The 18,835-nt window shown below is 41.3% G+C and overlaps 1 protein-coding gene across 5 annotated transcripts; it reads left to right on the forward strand.

The window, feature by feature from the left end:
- Positions 1-294: 294 nt before the first annotated feature.
- On the forward strand, positions 295-18,188 carry LOC124037237 (SPARC-like). 5 transcript variants are annotated; one of them, XM_046351914.1, is made up of 11 exons: positions 295-342; positions 452-501; positions 1,558-1,647; positions 2,099-2,179; positions 11,130-11,202; positions 11,357-11,468; positions 12,341-12,459; positions 12,557-12,711; positions 13,243-13,355; positions 17,659-17,753; positions 17,901-18,188. In XM_046351914.1, the coding sequence occupies exons 4-11, from the start codon at positions 2,117-2,119 to the stop codon at positions 17,954-17,956; spliced, it is 786 nt and encodes a 261-aa protein (XP_046207870.1). In that variant the 5' UTR covers positions 295-342; positions 452-501; positions 1,558-1,647; positions 2,099-2,116; the 3' UTR covers positions 17,957-18,188. The 5 variants fall into 5 exon arrangements, with proteins under 5 accessions (XP_046207870.1, XP_046207865.1, XP_046207868.1 ...); XM_046351912.1 differs by lacking the exons at positions 295-342; positions 452-501 and adding exons at positions 365-410; positions 1,394-1,428; XM_046351913.1 differs by lacking the exon at positions 295-342 and adding an exon at positions 1,394-1,428 and having other exon boundaries at positions 412-501.
- The last annotated feature ends 647 nt before the right edge of the window (positions 18,189-18,835 follow it).

The following is an 18,835-nucleotide window of genomic DNA, read 5'->3' on the forward strand; positions in this document are numbered from 1 at the left end:
TGACATTTTAATCTAGTGAGAAATATGAGAGCTTTTAATTCAGAAAGAAAATAGAGAAATTAGGTTAGCTAACTCAACGTTTGGAATAATAATTGAGGTTCTGCTGTTGGACCATGTACTGTATACAGTACCATCAACAAATGAATTCCCCCAAAATATAGCAGTCGTGCATCATAATGGCCACTAGGTGACAGTGTTAAGCTTCTCCTGACATTGATACCCTAGCTCCCTCAAACTCAACTCTGGACCTTGAAGCCAGTTCCACTGCATTTTTTCATTGTTCCCGTCGAATCAGGGACTGATTTAGACCTGGGACCCCAGCTGTGTGCTATTACTTATTAGGTAAGACAGAAAACCAGCAGGCTTCGGACCTCGTAGTGTAAGAGTTGAATACCCCTGCAGCCTACTCAGTAAGTCATTCTCCACATTTTTTACGTTTATTAATTTATAGTGCATTCATCTGAAGATAGCAAGGTGGGACAACCACATATCACAGTCATAGTAAGTACATTTTTCCTCAATAAAAGTACCTATCAGCAAAGTCAGTGCTAGTAGAGGGGAAAAGAGTCAAGTACGAGTGTTAGTTCACAAAATGCTTTTTTTGTGTGTTGGGGGGGACGAGAGGGGGGTTGCTATAAGATTATTTAAGATACTCTTAGAGAGGTAGGGTTTCAGATGTAGATGTTTTTGGAAGATAGGCAGGGACTCTGCTGTGAGGGAAGCTGGTTCCACCATTAAGGTGCCAGGACAGAGAAGAGCTTGGACTGGGCTAAGCGGGAGCTTCCCTCCCTACATCAGTATCTTCAGCCCTGACAAACTGTATAAAGTTTGTTCCTTTATGAGGATTGATGAAGATAAATATATGTTCATACCTATGAGGTTCTCTGAAAATGTAGGATAGTAATTGCTATGGGCTTCATTCTTTCACAACACTGAACATTTTGGGATATAACACTGAAAAGTTGCTATAATACCCATTCACCTCTGCAGTGTATTTGAGGTGTGCACGATGACCGGTTTGTAAGGAAGGGAAACGGGTTCTCATTGAGGTTGGCACTCGTTCACAGACATATTTACAGGCCAGAGAACACATGGGCTCAGCCAATAAATCTCTCTCTGTCTCTCTGTCTCTCTCTGTCTCTCTGTCTCTCTGTCTCTCTCTCTCTGTCTCTCTGTCTCTTGCTCTCCACCATCTCTCTCACTCATTCACTCACTCTCTTCGTCTTTTTACATCATAGGTACAGTTAAGCCCTATTCATACACTCTCTCACAATAGTTACCTTTAACTATGTCTTGAATAGCATTTTCTGTTTTTGTCTAATTGATTGACTGCCTAATGACGGAAGTATTTTGCTCTGGGTATTTTGGGTCTGCTGATGTGGCCTCTCAACAGGGGGATAATGTGAACTGAAGTGAGAGAACATTTCGGTAAGAGGAGGAGGCAGAAAGGAGGGAGGAGGGGGAGATAAGGTGAAAATGTAAAAATAGACAATCAAATAAAATGAGAGAGAAAGTATGGGAGCAGAATTGGACCATAAAAACAGATGCCTTCAAAAGGTGTGTGAAAAGGAGAGGAAAAGCTATGCAGCTGGCAAGACGCAGGAGAACACGGAAAATAGCAACGGAGAACAAAAGCAAGTGAAACTGGTAAGATTTTTGAAGCAGTGGAGGAACATGACTTGTTCCATATAATGACTTCCTCTGTTGATGTCTAATGTCCTCTCCATGTAACTCAATCTGGCTTCTACAGTACAGTAATGGGAAATTATTGCTTTCTTCTGACTGAGCTTCATTGTTTTATTCTACATTATTGGAATGACTGTTAAATAATGGAGGGAAATTACAATAAATGAGCTGCATTAGGGAAGGAGATAATTAAGAAATATGTGTCTGTTATCCAAGCATTTATGGATAAATTGACAATCTGAAAGTTGTATTTGTCTTTCACTCTGTAACTTTGGTTATTTTACAGTCTATGCATAAAAATAATTTTAAAGGATATTGTTTAAATGTTTAGATTTTTTATTTAATACATTTGATATACAAGTGGTATAACAGATGAATTGACCTGTTAGAAACTCCTTTCTCCCGTGGTCAGCCTGCCATCTTGACCACAATGCACCTGACTATAAACCTGCTCTGCCTGCTGGTCCTGACCTTTCACCCTGACCTAGCCATGGTGAGTATAACATTTCTCCTCATTACATTAGGAGGCTGGGACCTGTTCAAAAGAGTACAATGTTACAGAAGATTCAGACAAATGTTACCGAAGGTTATAGAACATACAATATGATTGTCTATCTGTCACAGTCTATGGTCTGTCATGTATAATACTAAATGTTGTAAGCTCTATTCATTACATATTTATCTTCAGCGTTCGAAATGTTTCATCTCACTGAATACACCCCTGGTAACCTGAGAAATGTATATTTCCATCCCAGGTGGTATGGAAAGGTGGGACTGTTATACATTGAGGATTGTTCATAGAAGTCAATGCATACTTTAATTTCCAGCCAGGCACCAGGTAAACATGTGTGTACAGCTGAGGAAATCCCTTGGCATGTCAAAACAACAGAAGGAAAAATATTTGGGCCTACTGAAGTAGGAAAGCTTACACACATTGAGCATACACATTGTGAAATGGTTCCACATTTTGGAATTAGATGGAGGTAAACCAACATTTCTCTGTTTGTTATTGAAATGGAATTGAGTTGGAGTTTAAAGGGCGATAAATTTGTGTTAAATTGGGCTTTGGGAGCTGAGGCTCCATAATTTTGGGTCACAATACACCTGTTTCTCACTAGAATGGAGCATATGTTCAGGGCAGATGTGGGTCTGGCTCAGACTACAAAGACCCTGGTAGTAGATTGAGGATAGATTCAGGGGTGGGGGGCTGTTCTGTGCCAGTCAAGCTTCCATATACTCCAAAAAAGTCATCAATCTTCCATATATAAAGTGAAATAACTTATGGACACTGGATTGGCTTGAATATTTGTTTTATTATTATCAGTAGGAGACTGATAATGTTGATGGGGTCGTGGTGGAGCAGGTTGAGACCTTCAAATTCCTCTGTGTCCACATCACTAAGGAATTAATATGGTCCACACACACCCACACAGTTGGGAAGAGGGCATGAAAGCACCAGCTCTTAATTTGAGCCGGATCCTGCTGGGATCCGGCACCTCTCCATTTTGGACTGTTTTGTTCAGGTGTTGTCCCGAAAAGCTCCCCCCTACCAGAACTCTCACCCCTTCGTGAAACTCGCATGCACTGAATTCTTCATTGCTGCGACTTGATTGTTAGTTGAGATTTCTGATCACGTTAGGCTGCATTTCATTAAATTATTTTGTCGGTTTGATCTTGTGGGAGACACTAGTAGACTAAACACTAGTCGGTTTGGCTATTTGTTTCAAGCCAAAATTTGTCCTCTCTCCCGTGTCTTATTCGACTAATAGTTGTTCTGAAATGTTTATTGCTTACCTACATTTTACTCCCTCTGTTTAATATAACACACATACATTAATTATTCATTTCGGTTAACTATCCTGATGTGAAGTTTGTTCTATAGAAAGTATTTGACTCTGATGTGTGCCACAGAAAGTACTTGACTCTAGCCACAAAATTAAGGGAATTAAAAGGGTTGGAGTTTTGGCAAGGCTATTTTCTTGCCTGCCGAAATTCTCTTTCAACCCCCCCCCCATCTATCTTGGGACTGCAAGGCCTGGCACACTTCTGAATAATTTTGGTAACTCATCTTGACCAGTAGTGTGTGCCACAGAAAGTATTTGACTCTAGCCACAAAATTAAGGAAATTAGTAGGGGGTGGGGTGGGGTTTTGGAAGGCTATTTTCTTGCCTGCCGAAATCCCCCCTGGCACATTTCATAATCATTTTGGTAGCTCATGTTAACCAGTATTGTGTGCCACAGAATGCAAAATTAGATTATAAAGAAACATAAACATTTTGCAATCTTTAAGAAATTAAAGAAAATTCACAAATATTATCACATAATAACACAAACATCACATTAAATAGGAAATACAAATGTAAATCATGATAAGATATAAAATGACAATAAATCAAATATAAAAACACAATAAATAACATAAACAAATTGGAAAGTTGCAACAGCTCGACTGAACATTTCGTCCACTTTTTACCGATAGTTTTCCAGGTGATACCGTCGCCTGGAACTCAAGCCTAACCTAGTCCTCACAGGCAGCGCAAACATAATCCTCCAATGATGGGATGGTTTTCATACAGGACTGGTGGAACCATCATGGGCAAGCAGTCACAACCAATATGAAATGTATGATGAAAAATGTTAATATATTTCAAACTTTAAATACATTTTCTTGAATTACCATTTATTTAATTATCAGACAAAGCGGAAAATACTACCTTTAGAAATAATACTGCTTTATACGAGTTTGTACTCATAAAAATGTGCCTTTTAGAAGTGAACAAGCAATTACACAGTTAGTGTCTTCCTCCTTATTGTTCACCTCCCCACAGAAGTAGCACAGCTGGTTCAGGTCATCTAGAAAAACATAATGTCAAGTAGTCTACACATCTTTACATGTATATTTCTGAGCAAACGGGGAACAGGGAACAAGGGAATAGTATAGGTTTCTTGTAGCAAAATTATTTAAATACATGTGTTTTAGTGGCCCTCTAGTCGTTGGATCAAAGATAACCTTGAAAGATCCATATAAATGTTTTTTTAATCTATAATTATATTAAATTAGAAAATGAACATAGCAGTGTTTTGGAGGAGAGTGACTGCTATTTCTTCTCTCATGATGTTAACATCTTTGTCCGTATTTGAAAAGACAATCGACTCCTCCTTCAAAACAAATTCAGCAAAATGGCAAAAAATGTGATGAGCATTTCGGTTTTCCACAACAAAATTGTTAGACGAAAGATTATAATTCGCAAGTATACAACGACACAGCTTTAGGGTAGGGTTAGAAATAATAAACTAGACTATGTGGGGTTCTAGATATGTTGGTAATTGTGCATGATTCCCAATTAGATGCAGCTGTATTTAAGTAGCTGTTTTTCCCACCTATGTTTTTGGAATATTGTTTTGAGTTAGTGCACGTAGCGTCTCTGTTACGGTTTGTTGTTAGTTTATTGTTTATTTGTTTTTGTCTTCGCTTATTTTCACTTTCTATTAGTAATGTGGAACTCAACATCCACTGCGCTTTGGTCCGACATTTATTCTAGCGAAAGTGACAATACTATAATTTGACAATTCTGTTGTGCCTTTTAGTCAGTATATTTTCAGTAGGTTAATTGTGCATTACCTACACTCTCAATCTTACTTTAAAGTAAAAGACCCCACAAGAAGTAACATCTTGTTGGCATGGGTGAGGAAGGGTACCACATGCCCATCTGGAGATATTACTACACTTCTCTCTCAGGAATGATCTGAACATACAGTTGAAGTCGGAGGTTTACATACACCTTAGCCAAATACATTTAAACTCAGTTTTTCACAATCCCTGACATTTAATTCTTGTAAAAATTCACCACTTTATTTTAATAATATAATAACAATATATGCCATTTAGCAGATGCTTTTATCCAAAGCGACTTACAGTCATGTGTGCATACATTCTACGTATGGGTGGTCCCGGGAATCGAACCCACTACCCTGGCGTTACAAGCGCCATGCTCTACCAAGAATGTGAAATGTCAGAATAATAGTATAGAGTGATTTATTTCAGATTTGATTTCTTTCATCACATTCCCAGTGGGTCAGAAGTTTACATACACTCAATTAGTATTTGATACCATTGCCTTTAAATTGTTTAACTTGTGAAATGTTTCGGGTAGCCTTCCACAAGCTTCCCACAATAAATTGGGTGAATTTGGGCCCATTCCTCCTAACAGAGCTGGTGTAACTGAGTCAGGTTAGTAGGCCTCCTTGCTCGCACACGCTTTTTCAGTTCTGCCCACAATTTTTCTATGGGATTAAGGTCAGGGCTTTGTGATGGCCACTCCAATACCTTGACTTTGTTGTCCTTAAGCCATTTTGCCACAGCTTTGGAAGTATGCTTTTGTGTTTTTTGTCCATTTAGAAGACCCATTTGCCACCAATGTCTTGAAGTTGCTTCAATATATCCACAGAATATTAATTTCTCATGATGCCATCTATTTTGTGAAGTGCAGCAGTCCCTCCTGCAGAAAAGCACCCCACAACATGATGCTGCCACCCCCCATGCTTTTTGGGATGGTGTTCCCCTTTTTCCTCCAAACATAACGATGGTCATTATGGCCAAACAGTTCTATTTTTGTTTCATCAGACCAGGGGACATTTCACCCAAAAGTACTATATTCGTCCCCATGTGCAGTTGCAAACTGTAGTCTGCCTTATTTTGTGGCGGTTTTGGAGCAGACTCATTTTACTGTGGATATAGATATTTTGATATAGATAGATATCTATATTTTGGATATAGATACTTTTGTACCTGTTTCCTCCAGCATCTTCACAAGGTCCTTTGCTGTTGTTCTGGGATTGATTTGCACTTTTTGTACCAAAGTACTAAGTGGTTCAACGGCTGCGTTGTGCCATGGTGTTTACTTGCGTACTATTTTTGTACAGATGAAAGTGGTACCTTCAGGTGTTTGGAAATTGCTCCCAAGGATAGACCAGACTTGTGAAGGTCTACAATTTTCAAGGTAGGGCTTGTAATACAACCACAGGTACAGCTCCAATTGACTCAATTGATGTCAATTAGCCAATCAGAAGCTTCTAAAGCCATGACATAATTTTCTGGAATTTTCCAAGCTGTTTAAAGGCACAGTCAACTTAGTGTATGTGAACCTCTGACCCACTGGAATTGTGAAACATTGAATTTTAAGTGAAATAATTTGTCTGTAAGCAATTGTTGGAAAAATTACGTAGATATCCTAACCGACTTGCCAAAACTATAGTTTGTTAACAAGAATTGTGAAGTGTATGTAAACTTCCGACTTCAACTGTTTATGTTAATTAAAGTACAGAATTTATAAACACTTGATTACAATGTAGAGATTAATAACAGATGGGAATCTGAGAATGCAGGGATTCCAGAAGGGTGTGAGTTGAAGTAGTCAAATCTGGAGCTGACAATGGCTGGAATGTAAATGACGTGATCATTTCGGATTATCTAACATCTGAGAATGGGCAGGCATTCCCTCGGATGAAGAACATCTCCGTCTTGCTGATTATGTAATGTCATCCAGGTGGAAATATCACCTGCATATCTGATGTTACGTCCGTTCTTGGAATTAGACCAAGGTGCAGCGTGATAGGCATATACATCATTCCTTTATTAATGAACACCAAGAATAAACAACAAAAGCTCTGTAGCGCTAAACGGCAACAATACAAAAACAAGATCCCAAACTGAGGGTGGGAAAAAGGGCTACCTTAGTACGATCCCCAATCAGAGACAACAGTAAACCAATCTGATTGGGATCCATACTAGGCCAACAAAGAAATAGACAAACTAGAATGTCCACCCAAATCACACCCTGACCTAACATAATAGAGAAATAAAAAGGCTCTCTAAGGTCAGGGCATGACAAATGTAGGAAAAGAGATAAGGGGAGTTGAGTGTCCTGTGAATCTGTATATCTACTGTACATATGTGTGTATATATACCTTGGTATATCTTTTTTGTGTTTTAATTTCTATTATTATTATCATTATTGTGGTTGAGGGGTGGTGGGTGGGGGGAGGACCAATTGGGGAGGGGATTCTTCATGGAGGCACATTCAGTCATAGTTTTGTTTACTATTGTCGCGCCCTGGCAATAGAGGCTTTAGAGGCAGTGACAATTATACTATTATACATTTATTTTTTATATACATTTATTTTCTCTTCTTATAACAGTTTACTGTGATTATGGATATGCACTCATGTTGACTTATATATTTGAACTTTATTTTTTGCCCAGAGTACAAATTTCAGATTTATTGTTTTTATTATTTTATTATTACTTTTAAAAAGTCAAAAGAAAATGTAGGAAAAGCACCATGGGATGGGCGATTGAGTGATGGGTAGAGAGAACAGTAAAGGGCTCTGAAAACAATTATTGCTGAAATAACCACTTCCTTTTTAGTCTAATACTTCCTGTGGCACAAATCAGAGGGCATGATAGGTCACCAAAAATTATTCTGAAGTGTGCCAGGCCTTGCAGTCCCAAAATAGGTGGGGTGGGGATTTTGGCAGGCAATTTTTTTGTGGGTTTGGTAATATCAAAAGGCAGAGGAATTTTTACATTGAAAAAACAGACAATTATTTTTCACGCCACGAGAGGTACCGGATCCGGCCAAATAGGTTCTGGTGTTGTGCGAAAAGCTCCCCCTGCCAGAACCCCCCCCCTCAATTCTTCATTGCTGCGACTTGCTTACTAGTTTAAAATTCTGATCACGTTAGGCCGTTTTCATAACAAATGCTTATGTTGGTTAATCGCGGGGCGGCACTAATGTCTGCAGTTTTCAGTGTGGTTATTTGGGGGGGGGTCGGCAAGGCTATTTTCTTGCCTTACCAAAATCCTCCCCCACCCTTCTAATTTCCTTAATTTTGTGGCTAGAATTAAATACATTCGGTGGCACACTCTATTGTTCAACATGAGCTCCCAAAATGATTATGAAGTTTGCCTGGTCTTACAGTTCAAAAATAGAAGGGGCGGGGGGGATTTTGGCAGGCAAGAAAAGTTTGCCTGGTCTTACAGTCCCCCCCCCCCCCCCAAATAACCACACTGAAAACTGCAGACATTAGTGCCGCCCCGCGATTAACCAACATAAGCATTTTTTATGAAAACGGCCTAACGTGATCAGAATTTTAAACTAGTAAGCAAGTCGCAGCAATGAAGAATTGAGGGGGGGGGGGGGTTCTGGCAGGGGGAGCTTTTCGCACAACACCAGAACCTATTTGGCCGGATCCGGTACCTCTCGTGGCGTGAAAAATAATTGTCTGTTTTTTCAATGTAAAAATTCCTCTGCCTTTTGATATTACCAAACCCACAAAAAAATTGCGTGGAAAAGTAGATTTTCAGCCAGGGCCTAATATTGTAAAGGTTGATTCAGGATGGGCCTGCCTGGGTTTATCATGGGCTACAATGCTCAACATTGTAACCTATGATTGAGACCAACGCTTGGCTGTGGCTGTGAGAAGCCAGTTCAGTTTCTCTCACACAGCTAGAATGAGATTCACTTTATATGATCTCTCTCCCTCACTGCTCAGCCTGCAACTCTCATCTCTCCAGCATTGCACTTCATCATATATTTCCTTATAAAATTGCGCGAAGGGTTGTGAAGTAACTGCAGCACCCCTGATAAATTTAAATACATTTGCTAAAAGTATATCATTACTGTTGTCTGTTCATAAATACAAGACATTATTCAGAATAGGCAACTACACCATGAGAAGGCCTATAATTTAGCAACAGCAGATCAATAGGTTTTTTTTTTTTATAACCTAGCTGTTGATTGTAGCCCAATAACAGGAATAGTCTACAGTCAGGAACGTGCGACAAATCTGTCTTTGAAAAAACTGCATGCAGACAAAACAGGCCTTTTGCAATATTTCAAATTCAATTGAGGGAAAACACAGGTTGGAAAGCAAATGGCTCCTGCTGAAAAGAGAATACTCTATGCTGTAGGCTACCTAAATATTTGATCAACTTCCAAATATTGTTTTACAAAGTAAAACAAGAGATATAGGCTTTTGGCAGGAGCCATCGCCATTTTTAGGACTATAATTTCCTTCTCATATTGTAGCCTACAATATGTGTCTCCACACACCTGGGCCTAGGCTATTGATGGATTCAAGATGAGGTTGTTTTTATTGATTTCAGATTCTCAGTTTGTCAGTGTCAAAGTACTCTGCCATTTCGATCGTGTGTGTGGTATTAAAAAAATACTCTGCCAAAGTCTCCATTCATGTAAAATTATGTAGATTTTTATGAAATGCATTTATAAAAGGTCACATTTTTCCTGTACCCTAGGCTACCAATAATGTGCCTCTACTCTACTTTACTATTAAGGTGATTTCTATTTTTAATTTTTTTTTGTCATGCATTGTGGTACCTCAGAACTCCCCAGGTCACCCCTTGCTCACGCTTACTTTTTGTTCTGGAACCTCCCGATTCACAAATGCAGCACTGGAAAGCACCTCTTCCCCCTCCAGAAGGCTGAGATTTGGCATGGGCCCTCAGATCCTCAAAAAGTTATACAGCTGCACCATTGAGCGCATCTTGACTGATGGCAACTGCAAGACACCCCGACCGCAAGGCACTACAAAGGGTGGTGAGTACGGCCCAGTATATCACTGGGGCGGAGCTCCCTGCCATCCAGGACCTCCATACCAAGTGGTGTAATAGGAAGGCCAAAACATTTTCAAAGACTCCAGCCACCCAAGCTATAGACTGTTCTCACCGATACCACACGGAAAACAGTACCAGTGCACCAAGTCTGGAACCAGCAGGACCCTAAACAGCTTTTACCCCCAAGCCATAAGACTGCTAAACAAGACTGCTAAATGGCTAATGAAATGGCTACATGCTGCTGCTACTGTCCATCTATCCAATTGCTCAGTCACTTTAACCCTACCTATATGCAAATAACTACCTCAATTACCTCGTACATCAACTCTGTACTGGTACTCCCTGAATATAGCCATGTTATTTTTACTTGTCATTGTTATTCACAGTGTATTTCCTTGTGTCCCTATTTCTATTTTTTTTTATCTTTAACTCTGCATTGTTGCAGAAGGACCCTGTTGTGTATGAAGCTTGTGACAAGTAAAATACGATTTTATTTTATTTTATTTAGACAGTCAGGCATATTTATTATGGCTGAAGAGACTTGTTTGGGAGGCTCTGATTTGCTTGGCCTCTATTTGTCTGAGAACCCAACCACCTAAAATATCATTTTAAAAAGTTTCTCCAGAACACAGCAATTGAAGTTATCAACTCATGTTGAGTGGATAGGGCCTCAAATATGCTGTACTAGTACAGTGGCCTCAAATATCACAGCATGAAGAGACAAACACATGTTCTGGGTCTATTCAATGTTACAAACTGATAAGAGCTGTCTGTCTCTTTTTGCTCCTGAATTCTGTGGGTTGTTCAGGGAGGAAGATCCCAGCGCAAACAAAGGCAGGCTGAGGACAGTCTAAGACCATACCTGGGTAGAGTGGACCCAGGTGAGACGAGTCTGCCATCGTTGTTAACTTTGTCCTAGTTGATTTATATCCAACATTAAATTCATGCACAAAGTCAGTAAATATTTAACACCTAGTGACAGTCACTTCTTCCACTGTTTCCCTTTTTCTCCCTCCATCCCTCCCCATGTCCTAGTCCAACTGTGTGAGCTGCTGAAGTGTCACAGTCCAATGGGCTCCTGGTGCCAAGTGGTGCAGGACAACGAAGTCCTCGTCCCAAAGTGTGTGTGTCCGAAGACCTGCCCACGGTAGGGCCACACCACAAACTTAATTCAGTTGTATTCAAGACAGGTGCATTACACCGATTTAATATTGTAAGGCAAAATATTGTGGTTGCACAACATTGTGATTTTGACGCATGGCTCATTTTCATAAATTACGAAACTATTGCATTAACTATTCAAATCGACACAAACATGAATTTATGTCTGGTAGTACATTTGCTGAAAGTTAATGACCATTACAAACCAGAATCATGGAGACAGCTGTTACTTCCATCCCAAGGCTGTGTAACTCCCACCCTGCCAGCAGGTACAAAAGTAACTTTGCAGAGTTCTATTCTCGGTCTGTTTCATTTAAACGAATTTACCTCAGAAATGTAATTACAGTTGCTAATGGTCGAGGACATGTATAAGTTGTTTGTCATTAAAAAGAAATGGTGTCTCTAGCTCTATCAATCTCGGAGTAACTTTCGTCCCTGTTCTCCCTTACAGTAACACTTCTTCAAAATAGTCAGAATCAACCTAAGATCAAGAAATTGGTCATTATTTAGACATTTTTGCAGGTCTTAGTCATGCAATCTAACTAAGATGTTTGGTGCAGTGTTTCTCAAGTGAAAATAATTGCTTGAAAACCAGTCATCAGTCATTGAATGACAGCAAACACTTTATTGAAGAATCCCTACAGTTGACCAATCACTGGCGAAGGGGTGTAGACTTTGGCTATCGAACGTCAGCTTGCCTCAAGAAAAAATTGTGTGCTCGAACAGCCCAAAGAACCTGCCGAACAGCAAAATGAATAAAAACGTCACAAAATGTATCAAAATATATGCGCAAACTGTTTCGATCAATAAGGAAAAGTAAGCTTTATTCATTACGCATGTAATGATTTGTGTGTGCAGGCAGGGGGCACCAGTGTGCAGTGTTCTGGGAAAGACCTATGGGAATGAGTGTCTGCTGCATAGAGAAGCCTGCCGCAAGAGACGTCGCATTGGACTGGCTCATATAGGACCCTGTCTTGGTATGATACACAAACTCACTCACAGTACTCTACCTACATAATAAGCCTTATTCATGTCCAGTTCCCACTTCATGCTTTTCTTATGTTTGTTTCCAAGTTCCCAAGGCAAACTGCACAGAGGAGGAGTATGGCCAATTCCCATACCGTCTAATGGACTGGTTCCTCCTATTAAGTCGTATGGGAAAGTCTTATGCCCCCTATGCCCTGCCCCAGAGCTGCCTGAGCCATACCCAGCGCACCCAACTAGCCCAGGTAACAGACAAGACAGAGGAAAAGGGCTTGGCAACTATGGTCCTGGACGGCTGCAATGTTTGCAAGATTTATCTCTACCCAAGCGCTACTGCACCTGATTACACTTATCATGAACTATATTGAAGGGCATGAAGAGCACTTTGGCATAAGACCACTATGATTTGTGTTGTGGTGTTAACAAGCTCCTGTTCAGCTTATTGTGTGGTCTTCCACAACTCAGAATGAGGGGGCTTACAGGAACCCCAGTATAAATAGACTGTCAATAATCACTCAATTATTCAATAAGAAAGTAAACTGGATGGTAATATTATATCCCCATCCCCACCTTCCTGTCCTCTCGCCATTCCTTTATCTATTCAACTAACCACATCCTTAACCTTCTCGTTGTCCTCCTTCCTCCTCCCTCCCACTCTGTTCATCCTCCTTGTAGTTATTGGCAAATAGGAGAACCTGGGCATGAATCGCACATTTTTGTCATTTAATATTCGTCTGCTGAGATGTTACCTCTCTTTCCTCTCCTGAATCGTGTAGCGGCGGTTTGCCCTGCTGGACAGGAACAAGGACGGGAAGCTGAGCCAGAGGGACCTGAGGAAGTTGCGCTACAAGAGGATGCCTCTCGAGCAATGTGCTAACTTCTTCTTCCAGTGAGCCCCACTCTGAATACACACTAGACTTCACATTTCCCTTATCCTCTATGCACCACATACAAATACATACAAATACAAATACAAATCCCCACTATGTTCATTACTGTCTTTATCAGTTGCCAACTATCGATATAATTTCATCTCAGTCAATATAGAAAATACTTATCAATTAAACTTATACATTGAGAATGCTATGGAAAAATGTGACATTTGGGGAAATTAAACCAATTTTTAAATGGAATATCAAATGATTTCCTGAATGTAGAGGGTTAAAACGTCTCACCATGTCATGGCATTTATCCCATTCCATGTTGCACCTCCCTTTCACATGTGCTCTCTCCACTCCATCCTCAACAGACATCCTCTGTGCCAATCAGCTTTCTTCTGAGCCATGCTCTCCCTCTACTAACCAGCCCCCCTCCTCCCCCCTCAGCAAACGTAACATGTGTAAATATTTGTATGAACATAACAAGATTCAACAACTGAGACAAAACTGAACAAGTTCCACAGACACATGACTAACAGACATTGAATAATGTGTCCCTGAACAAAGGGGGGGGGGTCAAAATCAAAAGTAAACATCAGTGTCTGGTGTGGCCACAAGCTGCATTAATTACTGCAGTGCATCTCCTCCTCATGGACTGCACCAGATTTGCCTGTTCTTGCTGTGAGATGTTATCCCACTCTTTCCACCAAGGCACCTGTAAGTTCCTGGACATTTCTGGGGGGAAATGGCCCTAGCCCCCACCCTCTGATCCAACAGGTCCCAGACGTGCTCAATTAAATTGAGATCCAGGCTCTTCACTGGCCATGGCAGAACACTGACATTCCTGTCTTGCAGGAAATCACACACAGAATGAGCAGTAGGACTGGTGGCATTGTCATGCTGGAGGATCATGTCAGGATGAGCTTGCAGGAAGGGTACCACATGAGGGAGGAGGATGTCTTCCCTGTAACGCACAGCGTAGGGATTGCCTGCAATGACAACAAGCTCAGTCCGATGATGCTGTGACACACCGCCCCAGACCATGACGGACCCTCCACCTCCAAATCGATCCCACTTCAGTGTACAGGCCTCGGTGTAACGCTCATTCCTTCGACGATTAATGTTAATCCGACCATCACCCCTGGTGAGACAAAACCGCAAATCGTCAGCGTAGAGCACTTTTTGCCAGTCTAGTCCTGTTTGTGCCCATAGGCGACATTGTTGCCGGTGATGTCTGGTGAGGACCAGCCTTACAACATGCCTCAGTCCAGCCTCTCTCAGCCTATTGCAGACAGTCTGAGCACTGATGGAGGGATTGTGCGTTCCTGGTGTAACTCAGGCAGTTGTTGTTGCCATCCTGTTCCTGTCCTGCAGGTGTGATGTTCAGATGTACCAATCCTGTGCAGGTGCTGTTACACGAGGTCTGCCACTGGGAGGACAATCAGCCTTCCTGTCCGTCCTGTCTCCCTATAGTGCTGTCTTAGGCATCTCACAGTATGGACATCGCAATTTATTGCCCTGGCCACATCTGCAGTCCTCATGCCTCTTTGCAGAATGCCTCATGCCAGAGGCTCATTCACGCAGATGAACAGGCACCCTGGGCCTCTTTCTTTCTGTGTTTTTCAGAGTCAGTAGAAAGGCCTCTTTAGTGTCCTAAGTTTTCATTACTGTGACCTTAGTTGCCTACCATCTGTAAGTTGTTAGCGTCTCAACAACCATTCCACAGGTGCATGTTCATTAATTGTTTATGGTTCATTGAAACAGTGTTTAACCCCTTTACAATGAAGGTTTGAAGTTATTTGGAACTTTATGAATTATCTTTGAAAGACAGCGTCCTAAAAAAGGGACGTTTCTTTTTTTGCTGAGTTTAACCATTTGCACATTGTTACAACACTGTTAAACATGCATTTGGGATGTATTTACAATGGTGTTTGTTCTTCACTGGTTGCCCTTTTCTTTTGGCAGCAGGTCACAAATATTTTTCCTGTGATGGCACACTGGTATTTCACCCAGTAGATATGGGAGTTTATCAAAATCTTTCCTTAAATTTGGGTCAGTCACTGTACTGTACTCTCTGTTTAGGGCCAAATAGCATTCTAGCATCTTCTGTTTTTTTGTTAATTCTTTACAATGTGTCAAGTAATTCTCTTTTTGTTTTCTCATGATTTGGTTGGGTCTAATTGTGTTGCTGTCCTGTGGTCTGTTTGTTTGTGAACAGAGCCCCAATACCAGCTTGCTTAGGGGACTCTTCATCTCTCTGTAGGTGATGGCTTTGTTAAGGAAGGTTTGGGTATCGCTTTTCATTTTAGGTGGTTGTAGAATTGAACGTTTCTTTTCTGGATTTTGATCATTAGCGGGTATCGGCCTAATTCTGCTCTGTGAGCATTATTCAGTGTTTTACGTTGTACACTGAGGACATTTTTGCAGAACTCTGCACCCAGAGTCCCAATTTAGTGTTTGTCTCATTTTGTGAATTCTTGGTTGTTGAGCAAACCCCAGATCTCACAACCATAATGGCCAATGGGTTTTATAACTGATTCAAGTATTTTTAACCAGATCCTAATTGGTATGTCAAATTTTATGTGCCCTTCTTGCCATGTCTCTCAGATCGTTCACAGCCTTGTAGAAGTAACCTGTCTAGATGGAATTTATATTTGTGGTCCTGGCGACTGGACCTTTTTTGGAAGACAATTATTTTGGTCTGACTGAGATTTACTGTCAGGGCCTAGGTCTGTCAGAATCTGTACAGAATATCTAGGTGCTGCTGTAGGCCCTCCTTGGTTGGTGACAGAAGCACCAGATCATCAGTAGACATTTTACTTCATATTCTAGTAGGGTGAGGCCGAGTGCTGCAGACTTTTCTAGTGCCCTCGCCAATTTGTTGATATATATGTTGAAGAAGGTGGTGCTTAAGCTGCATCCCTGTCTCACCCCACGGCCCCGTGGGAAGCAATGTGTGTGTTTTTTTGCCTATTTTAGAAGTTGTCTAGAAGGGATTGAATTTGTTGTTGCCTAATTGTTTTTGGATAGGTTTCCATACTACATTTCTTAATATTACTCAGTTGCTTTGGCTTTGATGCCTCATTATTGAATATTGCTCTGTTCGGGTAGACTGTGAATTTGCTGTGGTCTGATAGGAGTGTCAGTGGGCTGACTGTGAATGCCCTGAGAGACTCTGGGTTGAGATTAGTGATACATTAGTCTACAGTACTGCTGCCAAGAGATGAGCTATAGGTGTACCTACCATAGGAGTCCCCTCGAACCCTACCATTGACTATGTACAAGCCCAGCGTGTGACAGAGCTGCAGGAGTTGTGACCTATTTTTGTTGGTTATGTTGTCATAGTTGTGCCTAGGGGGGCATATGGGGAAGGGAATGCTGTCACCTCCAGGCAGGTGTTTGTCCCCCTGTATGCTGAGGGTGTCAGGTTCGTGTCCGGTTCCGGCATTTAGGACGCCACAGACTATTACATGTCCCTGGGCCTGGAAATTATTGATTTCCCCCTCCAGGATGGAGAAGCTGTCTTCATTAAAGTATGGGAATTCTAGTGGGGGATATAGGTGGCACACAGGAGGACATTTTTATCTGTTAAGATCATTTCCTTTTGAATTTCTAGCCAAATGTAAAATGTTCCTGTTTTGATTAAGTCAATGGAGTGCGTTAGGTCTGCTCTATATCAAATTAGCATACCCCCTGAGTCCCTTCCCTGTTTCACACCTGCTCGTTTGGTGGATGGGACTACCAGCTCTCTGTAACCTAGAGGGCAGCCAGCGGGTCCATCTCCTCTATACCATGTTTCTTGTAGGATGACAATGTACGTGTTTCCGATTTTTCACTCTCTCTTCCATAACCCATGTCCTAATCTCTCTCTTTCCTCCCTACTATGCCTATTCAATCTCTCTGTCTCTCTCAATCTCTCACTCACCTCCCCTTCTCCCGCCTCTGTCGTAAATCTTGTGTGTGTGCTGCCAGTCTGCAGTGACAGGTTTTGTGGGAGTGGGGCTGGCCGGCTCAATGTCAAGCCATTCCCAGCAATGATAATGTTTATTACCCACTGAGCTTCCCGCTGTGTGTGGATTAGCGCAAATGGAAATGGTACCCTTCAAAGATAATGTTTCTTTGTGGGTGAAGACAAATGTCAGTCTGTGCATATTGTGTGCAGATGTGTTTGTTTGCATGTGTCCTTTGTGTTTGTATGCTTCATTTTCCCTTCGTGTGTGTGTGTGTGTGTGTGTGTGTGTGTGTGTGTGTGTGTGTGTGTGTGTATTTGCAACAGTATACTTATGTTTGTTTATGTATATTCTCTGTATAAAGGTCATGTGACCATAACAAGAACAGTAAGGTGACCCTGCATGAATGGATCTCCTGTCTGGTGGATCGCTCAGAGAGCTGGTTCCAGAACTTCATGTGTGGGTGCAATCACTTACCCTCACTATCTAAACGATGCTACATTACGTGTAGATCCTAGTGTTTTGTGTGTTTCATCTTTAATTGAACAAAATTTAATTACAGGAAATTATTTAATTACAGCAAATATTTCTTTCTCTCTCTGACAGCTATGCAAATGGGATCCGGTAAGCTGTGTCCCATGAAGACTGACAACCACCTTTGACCTGGACATGAACACATCTCCTCTCGCTTGTCTACATGTGCATCTGTTTATCACTGCTATCTACAATAATAAGCATACAAAATGATCCACTTTTCTCCACTTCCAGCATCATACTCCCCTAACTGTCACACTCAGTACTGTGTTTGTTTTTGACTTATGACATCTGTTTTGTGACGGTTACTGTACATTCATCTGTGTGGAGAAATGGCCTGTAATAAATGTCTGAGACCTGGCTGCCCTGTTAGTGTCTCTATGGGGATGGCCTGAGGAGAGAGGGGCTCATTAAGAACCTAGAGGACGTGTCGCATGGATCAAGCATCCAATTACTGTATGAAAGAGAGCTGGAGAAAGACTCACAGAGACAGTTGGATACTATGATAGAGGGAAGAGATGGAAAAGAGATGATGGAAGGCGAGCAAGCTTAGTGTGAGACGCCGTGACCAGGGAAGGGAACGAGGGATAATGAAGGGGAGGGATCAGAAATTAGAAAAAGGACGGGAGGGGGATGGAATAGTCGGAAAGAAGTAAAGTTAGGGGAAAAAATAAAGTATATGAGAAGAGGTTTGATGTGGGGAATATTAGCCACAGCGTATGATATTTGTCAAGAGGAAAATGTAGAAATAATGACTTCTTGTAATGTCAAAGATCCAAATCATTAGCCATTAACAGGCTTATACATACCAGTACATTCTATCATATTGAGGTATTTCAGCTGTTGCCTCAGCTTTTCCATAGCTCTAGTTTTTGTTTTGTGTGTGTGTGTGTGTGTGTGTGTACTCTCAAAGATCAGTAGGGGATGTACGTGGCCCGGGGTGGGTTCTTCCGTTCCACTGGTGTCTCTGGACTAATTAGCCGTCTGATTTTGCTTCGCCTGGAGGA

Source organism: Oncorhynchus gorbuscha, linkage group LG06 (assembly GCF_021184085.1).
Source record: "Oncorhynchus gorbuscha isolate QuinsamMale2020 ecotype Even-year linkage group LG06, OgorEven_v1.0, whole genome shotgun sequence".
Taxonomy (NCBI): Eukaryota; Metazoa; Chordata; class Actinopteri; order Salmoniformes; family Salmonidae; genus Oncorhynchus; species Oncorhynchus gorbuscha.

Bases quoted from the DNA above. Each gene is read 5' to 3' on its own strand.
- LOC124037237 (XM_046351914.1), top strand. From the start codon at position 2,117: ATGCACCTGACTATAAACCTGCTCTGCCTGCTGGTCCTGACCTTTCAC. The intron at 12,712-13,242 runs GTAACAGACAAG...TGAATCGTGTAG, and splicing joins AGCGCACCCAACTAGCCCAG to CGGCGGTTTGCCCTGCTGGA. The intron at 17,754-17,900 runs GTGGGTGCAATC...TCTCTCTGACAG, and splicing joins CTGGTTCCAGAACTTCATGT to CTATGCAAATGGGATCCGGT.